At 34.8% G+C, this 16651-nt stretch overlaps 1 protein-coding gene and 1 long non-coding RNA gene across 7 annotated transcripts in view; one reads left to right on the top strand and one right to left on the bottom strand.

Annotated features, from left to right (window-relative positions):
* Positions 1-30: 30 nt before the first annotated feature.
* The window catches only part of LOC149805333 (transcription factor YY2-like), a 63819-nt gene continuing 47198 nt past the window's right edge, over positions 31-16651 (top strand). For all 6 annotated transcript variants that reach the window (XM_089949291.1, XM_089949259.1, XM_089949284.1 and 3 more), the window contains exons 1-2: positions 31-516; positions 14035-14185. In XM_089949291.1, the coding sequence (XP_089805417.1) occupies positions 42-516; positions 14035-14185 (626 nt within the window). In that variant the 5' untranslated portion in view covers positions 31-41. The remainder of the gene's footprint in view (positions 517-14034; positions 14186-16651) is intronic.
* Positions 8249-16344, bottom strand: LOC149805334 (uncharacterized). Its single transcript, XR_016418933.1, has 2 exons — positions 16216-16344; positions 8249-8651 (listed from the first exon to the last, which is right to left on the bottom strand). It is a non-coding gene; the product is annotated as an uncharacterized LOC149805334 (long non-coding RNA).

The raw sequence follows: 16651 nt of genomic DNA, 5'->3' as shown, positions 1-16651 counted from the left end.
AAATTGACAGTGGTCATGTGACTCGCATAGTACCCCCAGCAATGATTTCCGCCATTCAAGCAGGATTCAATATGGCGTCAGTCATAGGTTCTGAAGTGGAGATTCAGGAGGTAGAGGTGGAATCGGTTCCGGTGGATTTACCGATAGAAACTGTTGAAACCTCAGATGACACTGTGGAGGTACAACCAATGATTGCTCTGCAACCATTACCAGAGCCTGCACAGGAAGAAATTGTGCTTCAGACTCGTGAGGAAGTTGTGGGGGACCCTAACCTCGTGTATGACACTATCCCCGTTCCAGCCCCCGAAATAGAAATTTCTACTGAAGATATTATACCTTCACGGAAAGGAAAAGGTGGGAAAAAGAAGGGAAATAAGTCCAACAGAATTTTGTCACCCTCAGGATTAGTGCCAGAACTGAGTTTAGATACTCCAACATCGACCAAGAAATGGGAGCAAAAGCAAGTTCAGATCAAAACTTTAGAAGGAGAATTTTCCGTCACAATGTGGGCTACAGGTATAATCTTATTTGTACAAATGATTCGTATTAATTTGTTTCGACCTTAAAAAATTGTATCGTGTATGTATTAAGGCTAATTTCTTATCAACAGAGCTGTAAATGAGCGTCATTTTGGTATTGTCAATAAAGTTGTTCTAAGAAGGTCACGATCGACTTGTGACGTCAGACACAGGTGGTGCCCTTTCGCTATCCAAGTTTTCTATCGTCCGCACAAACTTTCTGCCATCTGTCATGTCATTTAGGTCAAAATTATAGTGTTTTATTCGTTTGTTTTGGTTTTGCTGTCGGCCATCATGAAATTCATGGGCGCCGCCATGTTATATGAAGATGGCGGCTAGTTTGTACAAATGGCGGACGGTAGCCATTTGCACAGATACGACTCAAAATGTTCAGCCATGAGGCAGTGAGTTTGGAATTTTAAAGTAAAAAAATGCATCATAACATTTCCTTGAATTATATTCCTTCGTCTTGCGTGGTTAATTTTTATTTTAAACGAATAAATACGCAGTACATGGATATTTTCTTGTTTGTATTGAATATGTTGAAAATCCAATATGGCGGGCGGGTTTTGCTATTTGTTCTCCGGTCGCCCCAGTGACGTATCATGTGAGTAGGCAGGCTAATGGCTCTCAGTTCAGTGTACATGTACCGTGCTGCAGACAGTGTCAGTATTACAATTCAAGGTCATAAACTCGCATACCCAAAAAGAAAAGACGGAAATAATTGAACTTAATCGACTTTATCTGTCTTTTATAAACATGTTGACTCCTGGCCACAAAAAGGCATGTTGTACATCCGTCTGTACGTATGACCTTTGTTTATTTTTGTTTTCATTTTCCAGTTATGATCTATAATTTCACACCTTTTACCTTAATCAAACTTGGTGGATGGCTTGCACTTTGAGTTAAAAAAATGTTAATGCTAAAATTTAAAAAGGTCAAGGTCAGATAGATAGAAAGATTAAAAATGGTTTCCACAAAATAAATTAAAGTCTGAGCTCGTTAATAAATAATAGTGTGTCAGGTGCATTCTACACTTTGAGATGCTAGCCTTAGACCGCCATTATTTATTCACTCAGGTGCAACCATCTGCATCCTCATTTTTTAACAATTCTGCCCTGCTGTTGCATATTATCACTAAGAGGTTACAAGAAAATGAAGAGCTAAGTTTATGAAATTAATGTGGTTTTATGCTAAACAGAAACCAGGTAGGTCAAAATACAATTTTCCAAACCCATTTACCATGGTTCTATGAACTAATTTTCAGAAAAGACCTTGTATTACTGCTCAACAACAGCAGAATGTTAGATGATACAGGAGTTCTAGTTGAAACTGATTGCTTATTTGTAAATGAAATGCTGTGTAAAGTCCATGAATTCTGAGAGAATTAGTTTTAAAGTTTTTGTCATTCATAGCCATATTCTGTTGGAGAAGAGATATCCAATCAAGCCTTAAGTATTAGCACACCCTCCCATTTGTTTATTCATTCAGGATATAAAAAAATGATAACAATTTGGTCATTTCATACATTAATTTATCATTTCTAAACCCAGTTCTCACCATTTGATCCCTAACATTGTCAAAACATTAATATTTGAATGCAAACGCAAGCTCTCGCTGTAACAGACTGTTCACTGTTCATTTCATGTTTCTAGAATAGTCTTTCATTAAAAACTGTTGTCTTCCTCCAATATTTGCAATGTTTAGTCTTAATATTTCTAAAACAAACTGAACAAAAAAATAAGAGAAAATCTTGTATACATGTGTTCAAGGAGATGTAAATCCAAAATGTACCAAATTTTTTAGATTTTCAAAGACGGTGAAATACGTCACATTTGTTGCTTGAAAACATAGACTGGTCCAAGCAAATATGGCAGCCATATTGCTAAAGAAGCACCTGTTGGATTTGAAGTGCCAACAAGTTGTCAGTGTTTGGGACCCCTGTTGGTAATTGGGTTAGAAGCTATAAATCAGTCAGTGAAGTGACCTGAGTTTTGTGCTTTTTTTTAATATTCTTGATGCCTTCTGTTTTGAAAACCAATAGGGGCATACAATCAAATCGGTTGGTGTGAGAATACAGTAGTATGTTTTGTTAATTGATATCAATCAAGGGTGCAGAAACATTATCAAAATTAAGTCTACTGTCAAGTAAATTATAAAGTTTATAAAGGTCCCACTTGTCCATAGTTTTAGATCTAAAATAATAGTGGAAGATGTGATTGTTAATACATTTACCCCTGGCGACAAGTTTATGTGTCCGGAGGTTGTAGCCTACTGCCGAGTTCCATAGCATCAAGGTCATGTATGATATACTAAAGTCGGTGGTATTATAGAAGGGTAGACAGATGTAGCTCTACAATGATACCAAATAATCTGGAGTTTCTAGTTGCACTACAAAATACAGATTGACCCGATTGTTTCCCACCCAAAAATCGCCCCTGGTCGGAATCTGATTTTGTGTCCATATTTGAGACATTTTGGTCTTGGGCAGAAAGGTATGAACTGCAAACAGACAGATGAACCTTTGCAAAAGGTAGGATAAGATGGACATTTGGAATAAAGAGTGGTTTCGATAAAAAAATAATGGATCTGTTAACCCTTTACCTCATGCAACCGTCTTTGGATGCCTCTACAAAAGTCACATCGAAGCGCCTTTTGACGCCTCTACAAAAGTTGCATGAAGCGCCTTTTGATGTCAGCTGTAAACATCAGCCATTTTAAGCAGTTTTTGTAGCGCCACCTTCGGGGAAAACCCCTTATTAGATACTACATTCATTTCTGCGAATGACAATTATGTCAGATCACGTGGTCACTGTTTATGCACTGGTCAATATCTGCTGTTTAAAGTAACTGGGTCATATTCTCCACTCTCCAAAATGGCAGTCGTGGATTTCATTCAGTACTTAACGAAGTTTTCATGATTAGAATCACAACTATGAAAGATTCAGTAACCTAGGTAAAGGCTCTGATATTGATGTAGGCAGCAATTAGTTTTTATAAATTATCAAATTCAGATGACTTAATGATGTAGACACAGACGAAAAACTTGTAAATTTCGAGTATGAGAAATGGCAGCTACGGTTGGTCACACAGCCTCACTGACATGATGGTGAACGAGTTCTCTCCAGATTTTAAAGCACATAAAAAATTCTTCCATGATAAATAATTACACAGCTATAACAATCGGACTTTACTCTTAAATTTTTCCACATATAATAGATGTGTACCTAAAATGGTTAAAATTGCTGCTAAACGTAACATACATTACATTGCTTAACAGTTCACAGGCAACCATATGCGTTTAGAGTCAACAAAGTAATGTGTTCTGTTTATAGCGCACTGCACTTTGTAATTATGCTCTATGAGGTAAAGGGTTAAGCAAACAAATAATCCAACTTTTACCCTTCTGCTCATGCGTGATCCAAATAGCCAATGAAAAACAATGTATCTAACACAACTAGGCATTAGGTTATTGGAAAACCACCTGGAAGTTGAGGTATTAGGATGGATTCAGAAATAGCCTTCAAAATTTGTTTCCTACTCAAATTTCATGCGAAAAAAACAAAAAACTCCAGGGGTTAATGTGTTAATATGCTTACTTTTATTATACTGCACCATTTGAATGCATGCAGTATGGATGTGACATGTAAAATATACTGGATATTTCAGCTCGTGTTATTTTTGGACTTTCTTGGCCAGGGTCTACAAATCTACCAAGAATGTATTCTCAATCTTCAACTGCTGGATGAGTACAAATATCTGAAAGGGTAGATATGAATTTAGCTTTAAATATTTTATCCCTCACATTTTTCGTTATGATGTCAGTTATACTATTGATGATATGTAAGCATGCAGCTCTGTTGATGTGATCATTTCCAAGATTAACTCTCTTTTTCTATTTGAATCCCACCAAAAAAGTTGTGGTCTGAAAACAAAGTTTTTGTCTCCTTTGCTATAGCATATGGTGTGTCAAATAGTTTCTTGGATTTGTAACACTTGATTTAGCCTACATTGTATATATTGATTACTGTCTAAATCACCCATAACATTTTTTTCTCAGACTTGGTCTCTTCGTTATCAAATTTTAAAAGACATATGTTGTGCTTTGCACCTTTTTGGTGTATTTTCAATGTCATTTCTTGTGATAGTCTGTCCTGCAAACAGTGCACTGGTTTTGTCTCAGTCAAGGGTTATCTCTTGCATATATTACGATATGCTATTTTTTGTTCTTCATTTACCACAAGCCAAGGAACTCTTGCAGCAGCCAAGAATCTTTGAATTTCCATTTTCTTTTATTTTTGTATTTCCTGTCATAGTCCAGTTTAATTTTAGCCCTTTTTGTTGCCTTTTCATTCAGCTTTTCATCGTTTGACATATAACTTTATAAGGAAATAATCTATTCACATGCAATCCTGGTAAAATTCATCATAGTACAGAGATCTCGGAAACACTTAATTACGGGTATTGGATGCCAATTTTTGACGTGGGACACAGAAAATCACTGAGGCAGGAGTCCTCCGTACGCATGTAAAAGGTGTGCGGTAAAATTCAAAGATTTGCCAGTCTGCTTCAGCCACCTGCTTTGTGGGAAAATGTGTTGATCAGTTAGCTGTGCTGATATTTACAATGACAGAATTAAGTGACTGAAAGACCCCTTGATGTACATACATGTTGCCATTATGAGAGTACATCACAAAGAACATTATGCAATAGCTGGGCGGCAGGTTCAAAGGCTGTGACTGTTGGCCAGGTAGTAAAATGTACTTATATTTACAGTGATTGAATTCAGAGTCAGAAAGACCCAGAGATGTAAATGCGGTCATTTATAAAAGCACGTCAAATAAACAACTTTAGCTTTCGTTATTATGTTCATTTCCGAATGTATCAGAATAAGTGGTGCACGTGACCTTAGAATCAAGACATGTTGAGACTTAGACAAAATGCCATTCGTAAATTTGGATAAGTATTTTTGGGTTAAACGGCAAACTTACGAAGATTGTAACGAGGTTCAGAAGAGTGCTAAAGCTGCTAGGATTGATAGTTTGGATAGGACAGTAGCTAAGTGTAAGAAAGTGTGTGATGCCTAGCTTAGTGTTTGGAATAAGTCCTTAATTGGACTGACAAAATTCAGTATCACTCTGATGGACGAACAAGAGCAGTTTAAGAGGTATATTGACTGACCATACTTTTTTTTTAAAATGCCCCTCGCCTTAGCCCAGTTAGTTCTAATGTTATAGCGAAATGTATTCATCAAGACATCAGTAGCTAGGCCTAGTTTTTTATATCAATTACGTTGACAAACAAACTCTTGCCTATTCACAATCATATGTTTTGATAGCTGATTGACCATTAACCCTTTTCCGAGTAAGGTAGCAACTATCAATTTCCTGCATGATATCCTTTGATGATAAAACATACAAACATGTGTTTTAAGATCAGAATCGGTGATCTGGATATGTATTAACTGCCTCTTGCACACTATTTCGTCTTAAAATTAGTTTGAAACTGTAAGTGAACCAGTAGGCCTTAGGGGAAATAATGGCGGACTTCGCTAAGTATGGGATGTACCAGTTTATTAGGTTGTCTGTTTTCATAAATCATCAGGCAAATATTTTCAGAAAAATATACAAATCATTGAAAGCAATGCCAAGGTATTATCTTATTAAAGATTTAACTTTAAAATGCAAATTATATAGGTCAGAAACGTATGGGACAATGCTATGTTGTGGAATTCACAAGATGTGCGTTAAGGTCTAAGCTGTTTTCAGACTTGATATATATTTGCAAAATTAACGGGGGAAAAGACAACAAATCAGATACTATTTAACCATTGCCTAAAATTACTACAAGGACATAGATAAATATGCAATCCTGTCAGTGGACTGTTGTAATGAAGCTATATTAAAGTGAGTGATTACATTACGAAAACCTCTCCATCTAAAAATAGATGCACTCACGTCTGTGTTGATTCTGTAGGAAAGAAGGGACTGCAACTTTTGATGGTGGGACTCCTATTTTTACCAAAATGGGAGAACTGGACTCCTAGTTTTAAAATCCTAGTGAGACCTCTGTAGTAGCACATAATAATTTCAAGAAATCCAGCAGTTTGTTCAAAATTAAAAAATACCTTGGGAAAGCCTTATTTCAAGTCAATGAAATTTGTTCTCATGTCTCCATCAAGTGATATCACCTAAACCAGTACTCTTTGCTTCCATTGGTTATATCCCAATCAGTAAATTTCAGTATACACCTTGCAAAAGTTGCTCATCAGTAAGAACACATTTCCTACTCAGAAAATGGATTTCTGCTCCCCTGCAGTCTAAACATAATGCTTGCCCTTTTCCAGTTCCAGTTCTGCACTTTTTGGAGTGTTTGCATGACACATGATTGATTCCACATCAGAGAAGTTATGATGATAGAAATCTTGCTAGGAATGCACTTGTTTGACCTTTGTTTAAAATAGAATAAAAAAAGTTTGTTGTAACATATTGTAGGGATCCCTTCTCAGCTGGGAGTTGAGCGAAATACCTGTCTATTCACAGCTTCTTTAGAAAAACACTTTATTCCCATTGGGGGAGGTCCTCCAGACCCCCTGCCTATTTTGAAAACTCACTCTTTAATGGAATGCCCCTGATATTGTCAAAGAGCTTGATAAATTATGCAGTACATACATCATAAAACATACATAATAGGATATGGTGGGGGTGCTTGCTGATACAATATGCAAAGCAGTACACATCTTCTGAAAAGGGTAGATGTTGCACAGTAACAAGAAGTATGGTAAAGTCTGTCTTTAGTGACCACCTGTCATTTATAACCATAACCATCATGTACAGATAGATTTTATTATATAAATGCACTGATGTGAGTGACAGGCAGCAGAACATGACCAACAACCATAACTTTCCAACAAAATAGGCAGTTTGATACGGCTTTGAATGACTACAGCAAAAAACAAATAGACACCATTAACCTTTATTTAGACCTTTGTAACTACAGCCATTTAGTAGAGCCTGCAGCTAAGGTGGTGCTGTACAGTTTCGCATTTTGCATAGGTTAAGATTTTAAAGAAAAAGAATTTCCCCAGCTTTCCTCACTGGTTATACTGGCTATTTAAAAAAGACCTTGTATATCTTACATATGATTAAAAGAACCTTTAATTCACTTTATTTTGATGTATGATTGATGTGTGTACTATGGGTTATAGAGTATACAGCTTGGCCTTACTTTAAATGTGAACCTTTCAAAAAAGTGCTAGCTCTACTTGGTCATTTTTACTTCCTGAACTTCAGAGGTAAATTGTATAAAAAAGGGCCGATAACCTTTTTTTACATTTTACATATTTGGTAATTTATTCATTTCACATCCAGAAGCTGGTATTGTCTAGTCTGGCAAAATTCATTTTCCCTATTTTAATAGCTGCTATGTATAGTGTACTTTAGACTAATTCAGGCTGATTTTTTAACACAAGGGAGCAGTCATTTTAGTTAGCGGTGTGCTTAAATCATGTAAAATTTCCAAAAGTACAATATCCAAAGAAATATCATCCACATTACATTACTGTAGCATATAGGTATGCCAACATTCTCTCCAATGTGCATGTTTTAAATGAAAACTACTTCACCTTACATACGTCACTCTTTCTAAAGTACATATTATTTGGTGAGCGCCCCCTAAAGTGCATATAGTTGTAAATGCTGCTACAAATGATGACATCACAAAAAAGGAGATAAAAACGCTGAACTTTTTATTTGATGCATTGTAAAGACAACCACATTGAAGCAATAGTTTTAAACAGTACAAAAGTTGAGCCAGGTTACCAGTTTTCTAAAACCTACAGGTCATGCAGGTAGCATTGTATTGCTGCAGACCATAATCCAGACTTAAGTGTGTCACTGTCATCTTAGTGCCAAAATCATGTAAATTCTTTCTGAGATGGAGCACTCTAGGGTCTGCAAAATCCCCATGTCATAAATATTATCTTTTTAGATGACTTCACTGTTGCCATAGAGTATGTTGTTTATCGATGAAGCCAAACCATAATGCCTGTAGTGAATGATGTCTTGCCTGTGTCTTTCATAAGTTGATTGGTTGACTGCATTTTCATGGTGCACCAACACCATTTCAGCAATTCTGACAAATATAAAGATTCTACATATCAAGGCAGCAATGTTACCAATTAAAAATACCACCACTTAATTTATCATGTAATATATTCCAATTGCAGACTAGTTCTTTGTTAAATAATAAATATTTCAGGTGTAAATTAGGGATTAATACATGATTTCAAAACGTAATTTTGGAAGATTAAAAAATTGCTTCTTTTTCTTAGGAAAATAGGGCAGCTCTCAGGTTAAAGATTATTGATGAAACTATTTTTCTTTTGCTCAGCATACTACACACTTGTAAATATAAGAGCAATTTTTGGATAAAATGCAACTTTATTTCCTTGCCAGAAATTTATAAGTGACAACAATCACAACTCAACAACTATAAAAGCAAGAATTGTAATGGTGTCAAAGGAATTATACCACCACCTAAAGATGCCATCAGGTACTTGGGTACCCACCCATTAATACTTACCTGGGTAATAAAAAGAACAACCTGGTACCTGTTAAAAGTTCTGATCAAGACACGGAATAACGATTACAATTCGAGACTCGTGTCATGTCCGCATTTATTTATCATCATAAGGGTTCTTAATGACTGTTTACGATTTACATGTCATACATGTACTATATAATGATACAAGGGAGAGCACTTCTCTCCTTTCTTGTTTGACTTGTTTAAGAATCAACACTGATATTTAAAGCTTGACTGTCCTAACTTCATGCCTGTCATTGGTTTGTGTGCCATGTTTCTTGTAACTTAAACACACTTGTTTTGAGTTCCTTATGACATTAATTAGTTCAGTATATTTTGTCGACAGTGACAGTAAGTACTGATGAAGAAATATTTGACAAAATAAAATTTAAATATGAGCTACTATTCAAGTAAAGAAAGCACAATGTAAATGTCTGGTTTAACTGTGTCCATTTTTGCCTCAAGATTGTGTCCCAGGAGCAAGTATTAGCTGTTCAAGTCAGGGCCACTGTTCACATTTTTGTTTACTAGACTCATTTTTTTTTTTTTTATTAGTGGGAAATCCAAGACATATTTTTGTCACGGCAAATTGTAACATGCACTTCTTATACCATGTTAGGAAAAAAATGAATGAAACTGACAACTTTACAAAATGAAATTTTTCACTGAAATATTTCACTGTAAGAGAAATCTTTGTTATTTAAAGCACTGAACAAAAATCTAATTAAAATTGACCGCATGTGTAATCATGGTAATTTTTGCATTAATAAACAGTTCCAAGAAAACTGACAGAATTCTTGAATGTGAAATCACTTGTCATAGATTCATACTATTTTGAAACAACGTAAGTAGTGGATCAGTCTAAATTGAAAATAAATGATTTTTTATATATATTTAAAAGAAGGGCTGTATCGATGTGACTGATGGATGTTATAATATGGCTGAAAAATTTTAAAGGAGAGGGATTTTGCTTAACATAAAAACATGTTGACTCTGACTCATTAAGGTATGAACCATGGCAGGTCAAGGACACTACTATAGTCATCATTTGTGGACTGTACGACTATTTGCAACAGTTGATGTAGACTTGTTAAAGTGAGTGTTATGCATAAATAATTTGTCAAGTTCATTTGTGTCTGTACTCTTGTATTAGCTACTAATCCACATGGATTTATGACAAAAATTTTAACATCAGATCCAGGTAAGTAGCAAAAATAAAAATACAGTTTTCTCTAATTATGGCATGTAATATTTATAGGGTTCCCACCTTATCTGGAAAAAGTCGGGAGAAATGATAAAATTTTTATCGATCATGAAAAGTCTGTGAATTTTGCAAATATTGATGAATATCTGGAAAAACCTGGGAATTTTCCTCCACAACTTGATATCTGAAACAATTATGTAACTGAGTCATAACTGAACTGATTGTGAGTTAAATTTGTTGAGCTCTAACCAGAATATTAGGAGATTGCAGTATGGATCATTTGAATGCTTGCCATAAATAAATTTGTTGAGACAATCCAAACGCTCAGTGGATTAGATTCGTCTGTAGACTTTTTGTTTCACCACTCCGGTGGCCTAGTGGTTAGAGCATGCACCTCGGATGTGTGAGGTCATGGGTTCGGTCGTGGTTGTAATAAAAATACAAAAACGAAAGAGCACAAAGTTCTCTTTATTTATTCCGAGACCAACTTCTGGAGTTTTGTTGTATCACGTGACTACCACGTTGACGTGCTCTCTCATGCAGGGAGAATACAAAGCAGACTACTCTGCTTGATGACTCAGACAGGCCAAAGTTTCTTGAAGTTGTTCTCGAAATAAATATGTTGAGAATTATATATTCTTTATGGATTTTACAAAAAGTATCAGGCGTTTATTATAGTTGAAATTTTGTACAACAACATAAAAAAGTTGTTGATATCACGTGACTATTGCCATAGGAATATAGTCGAATTTGTTTTGTGTGACTCATTTTGTGGTTTTGTACATGATTATCTCGTCTGACATATGTTTTGGAGAGTCTTGAAAGAGAAACATCTTCAGATTTGGAAAATGCATATTTTATAATCCAAAATGTTCTTTAATTCCATTCAGTAATGGTCATATGTTGACATTGAAAAAATTAATTTCATCCTGGAAGAGACCTGGAAATTTATATTTAGAAAAGCGTGGGAACCATGTATTTAGATTGCTCTTTTTATGCTCAGATTAGACTTTTTATCACTTATATTAGTAATAAATTATGCTTATACATCTCAGGGGAGTTGGGGGTGGCATGTGTGTGAACCTACAACAAAGTTCAGGTTCACATTTAATACAATTTCCCTGTGATCAGGTGCCTGGGTAACCAAGCACTAGGATTGACGGTTACCCGGTAGAAAGTTCCTAAAATTTTGACATCTGCCACCACCACTATCTCACCTGTTGATAACTAAGTAGATTTGAATTTAGTAATATGGGAAACTCGATCTTAATCAGAATCTTCATCAGTGACACCAATCTTAGCCAACATGGAACTAGTCAGGTGCTCATTAATTGTATTTTCCTTTGTAAGGTGGTGTGTGCATTTTTTCACAACAAACTGTATAACTTTAATATATTTTACATTTTAGCTGGTAGCGAAAATGATTGAAATATGTATATAACACAATTGTTGCTAAACATTCACATGGCTATGTCAGGGCAAAGATAAAATCTCCTTTAAAAGTTGTGCTTCAGTGATAGGTAAGCTTGGTATAAGACATGAAGTAAATAATTATCCCTGATTATTTTAATTAACTACCCAACAAGATATAAGGACATGTGTCCTTTGAGTAGTGGGTCTTGGATTAGGTAACAGGATGTTTATTTAACAGATACATTTTTATAAGGATAGCAAGAAACAAAAGAACAGAGACACAATTACATATTGTACTTGCAGGTTCAAAGGCATTGCAAGATAAAATGATAATGTAGCAGGACCATTGTGGTAAAATGTCCTGGGAAGAACACTTGAGATGTTATAGCTAACTGCAATTCTTTTGCTACATTTGAAGTAATTTAAATTTTATTTGCATGTGATTTATTGTGAAATCAGCTATGTAGAGGATAAACAATATTAACTTACATAATTTTGCAGTTCATGTGCAAATACATTTACATCTATTCTATGCAAATACATTTTAAAAATGACTCCTGAAAATTGTCAATTTTTCCTTAAAATCTGGAAAATAAAAATCATTATTGGTGAAGGTACTCTGTTTTGAGATGGATAACTCTCACTATAAAGAGAGCATATCAGTCCCTTACTCAAGGTACCTTTCATTTATGAAGATTAAACTCCAGGAGGTTCGAGTCTTTTCTTCCTCTTGAACTTACCTAGCTTTCTTTGTTATGGAGGTTGTGATGAAAGCTTCCTTATGGTGTTCTCACATTACTGTATGGGCAAGATCACTACTGGTTGGACTTAACAACTTTCTCGAGTCACTCCCAAGTGAGGATGAATTCTCATCACATATTTAAGTGTATTTTCTCTCAAGAAAATGTAAGCTAAACAATAGCAAAAGGTAAGTATTAATTAGATCATTAAAATAATTTTAGCCTCCACACACCCAAAACTACATCTTAGAAAAGATATACAAGCTACATCATGAAAACGAGATAAACCTCCAGAGGTTAATAAAACACCAAAACCAAATCCATGGTACAGCTCATTGCATGTTAACCAGATATTCAGACATGTTCATGTTTTCTTTAGTTACTTGAGCACATATGAAATGTTTATTGCAGTAATATAAATGTCAAAGGAAAATATGAGTGCACTGCATGCAATATAGTTTAGGTGGCAAAAGTGCCAAAGCAAATAATATCACATTTCGTACATTATGCTCTGATTTTCTTTTGTCCTTTTAAAATGTATCCCCCAAATTTGGATGGTGGAAGACAGTGTCCCTGTCCTTAGGATCCTGAGCACAACATTGCTTCAGATGTGTAGATAATTGTGCTCACCAAAAAGATTTAAACAATGGGCATTTGCATTTTTTATTTTGGATTACTTGCATGTATGATATCCACCTGGACTGAGAAATTGAGTGCATATGTGGCAACTTGCTCATGTCATCCTGCCATAAGTCAAATGCAGTTGGTGGGCATTTCACTGATACAAATTATTTATGGAACTAAAATTCAAGTACTGGGATTGCATCACATACAGTATTTATGCATTACTCCGGTACATCAGGATTTTTTGAAGTGGGTACTTGTGTTTTTATTACACTAGTGGTACATAAACTGATTGATTGAACCCTGTACTTTCATGAATCCTGCAAAACTGATTGAATATTCCAGTGATTGGGAAAGCCATATATCCACTTGCATATTTCTGCAATTATTGGGGACATAGCCATACAAGATAGATTACTTTGCACCCTGTGGCACTTCCTAGTTTATACCATTTATGATTGAAATATCAACAAGCAACATTATTGAAAATCACCTTGAATTTTATTTAACTTGTGCGAACGTTGCACATTTTGCTGCATAGTACAAGGATGACTGTGTACAAAATGTTTGTTTTTAAGACTTTACTTTTGTCTAATTGAGTCAAATGTGGTATTCGAAGCTGCCAGTGGTTGGTTTTGTCAGGTGTGTGAAACACCAGATCTGGGTGCACTCATTAGACAGTTCACTAGTTTTGCACTCATTAGAATTTTCCAATAATGGCCCATTGTGTAACTAAGGCAGAATTTTGCAATGTTGTTTTAGAGGCATATTATAAAAAACACGAATGCATGTGAGTCCCAAACATTTAGTTTTAATTCCTTTCTGTAAATTAAGACATTTAACTGCATTTGTTAAATTTTTCAAAAATTCAGCTAATGGATTAATTATTTTTAAAAAAATTTAGAATAGATTGCCATTTCCCAGGTAATTTTAATGATTAAATTTGTTTCAGGAGCAGATGACAAGGTAAAACTGGAGGAAGACTCCAGTGTATCAGAAACAGATGCTGATTTTACAGAGTACATGACTGGGAAAAAATTGCCACCTGGTGGTATCCCAGGATTGGACCTCAGTGACCCAAAACAACTGGCAGAATTTGCCAGGTAACTTGCCAGCTTTTTAAAAAAATATGCAATTAGCTTTATACAAAGGTATTTAGTAAATAAGAGAGATGCCAAAAATTAGCAATGATTCTCAAAGCGGTGTATAAAAACATGATAAGAAGATACATACTACTATTTTATAATTACTAGTTTTTGTTGTCCAGCATGTGTTGGTTAGTGTCACAGTTACTGATTTGGAGGTGAACAACTAGGCATGGTTGAGGTTTTGCTGTAAATTTTTCTTTGTCACATACATGATAAACAGTGTTATCATTTTGACCATTAAAATAGGGTTACGGGAAGCAAATATATTTTTTTTTACCTGACATTTATAATGGCTGTTTATCTGATATATTGATTTTCAACGTAAGTTTGAAATTGACTGCCACAGCTGATTTATTTTCTGTAGTAAGTTCCAAAGTTATTTAACTTTTTAATGCCACAATGTACAAAGTAGGGGTATATAATCATCCTGTCTGCCCTTAATAGTCTTGTGTGTGCAACTTGCTCAGTTTTGTATGGATTCCCATGAAACTTGGTAAAAGGTAAACAGATTTGGTCATCACATGAAGATATGCATATTGACAATGACTATACACTCACAATTTTTATAAGTGGTATTGTTTATTGGTCTTTTTGACTTCCAAATGAATGCAGCAGTGTACAGTCATTAATCTAGATAATAAGATGCATTCGTTTTCCAAACACCCAACTTTCACAATGAGTAATACTTTTGAATAGTATGTATAAACAAATTTTGAACATGAGATACATTTCTTAAAGCTGGTGGAAAAATTCAAGTTGGAAAATAGACTAAGAAATATATTGCCCTTACTTAAAAAACAAAATCGGACTAAGTTTTCAGGGAAGTTTCACGGAGAACTGATTCTGAATTAGTTTTGTTTTATTTCTGTTTTGTCCTCTGTAATGCTTGATAATGTGTTAGGGATCAAGATTGTGATGAATTTCCCATATACTATTTATAATGCAGATTTAAAATTCAGACACTGTTCATTCCCATCTGATAAATACATTATAATTTGTACAAGTAAAACGATTGTTTTTGGCAAAGGCCTAAATTTGTATGATAGTATGGAAAAGTCTGCAAAATCCATATGTACATATGTGTTGTGGGCTGTGAAATGAACAGGTATTGTGCAAATTGTCAAAAAATTACATACGATGTGTCATAAATGTGCATACTAGGTCGTCATCAGTTTTGTACTTTGATTGAGCTAACGGGGGAACATTTTTGTTCCATTGTCCTCCATTATGATATGGGGATTTGTTCTGTTTATGGGGTACTGTCATTTTGGCTTATAGCGTTCTCCTGGGCTTGCTGGTTGGGGGGACACTGCTTCATTACGTAATTATTTGTTCAATATGACAAGGTTTGCAGCTGCCCACAAATGTTTGATGAAACTGTGTATTTGAATGTTATGCAATGAATATTTAAATGTCTGATAAGAAAAAAAACAAGTTTGTTTAATTGTTATGATACATTAAGATATGATGTAATTGTGAAATCCCATAATGTATGGATAGTAGGAAAATCTGTTTTGTATTGAAAGGGGTTTAACTTATTTTCAGTGGCAAGTTGGAGTAAATATCAGTTTAATATAGATCTTCTGCACCACTATAGAGATTAAAATTGTAAGTCATATATGTGTATCATATCCTAACTTCGATGATTGAGTTTAGGAAATCATTATCTACAGAAATAGAAGTTTCATCAACAGTTGTGACAGCAGTTTCAGTTTCTGATTATTGTGTATCATATCCTAACTTCGATGATTGAGTTTAGAAAATCGTTTGTATTTGCTTTATTTCTGATCGCATTTGATCAAACTTGAATGTAAGTTATAACCGTATGTTTTCAAGATCATATAGATTTTGAATGTGAACAAGTGCCATGCATATTAAATGATGCAGTCTTACATCTGATTAACAGACTTTTTCTGCTTTCTGTGTCATATTTCTGAGCCAGTTTTGTTCAGACTTGAAATCTGGGACATATATCATAAAGTTACCTTTCATATAATGAGGTGGTGTTGAATCTGATTGAGCTTGCTTCCACTCTTGAGGCCATATTTCTGATCTGAATGTGGTCAGACTTGGAATATAGGCAAATACGATTAAGCCAGTGGCATATTATAAATAGATGTATTGCTTACTATTGCTTAAATCCCAATCACAAGGTGAAGGACCCAGGAAGGGAAAATGTAACTAAGATTTATATCTATTTTTGGAAACAAACTTTGATCCACTGTTGATATTATAATGAAACATTAATCATCTACTGATGACTAGACAGTGTCACATACCAAAGCCTTGCCCCCAGCATCATGCAAGGGAAAATATAAATCATTATCCTCTATTCATGTTCAGGTGTAACTTTTTAACAAATGAATATATTTGAATGAAACTTTAACCCTTTATATATCTTGATTTGTCAGTGTCTCATGT

The sequence above is a fragment of the Sinohyriopsis cumingii genome, chromosome 2, assembly GCF_028554795.1.
Source record: "Sinohyriopsis cumingii isolate HCF-2022 chromosome 2, ASM2855479v2, whole genome shotgun sequence".
In the NCBI taxonomy this organism is placed as follows: domain Eukaryota; kingdom Metazoa; phylum Mollusca; class Bivalvia; order Unionida; family Unionidae; genus Sinohyriopsis; species Sinohyriopsis cumingii.
Note: the sequence above shows the minus strand (reverse complement) of the source record. Positions and strands in the feature narration are given on the sequence as shown.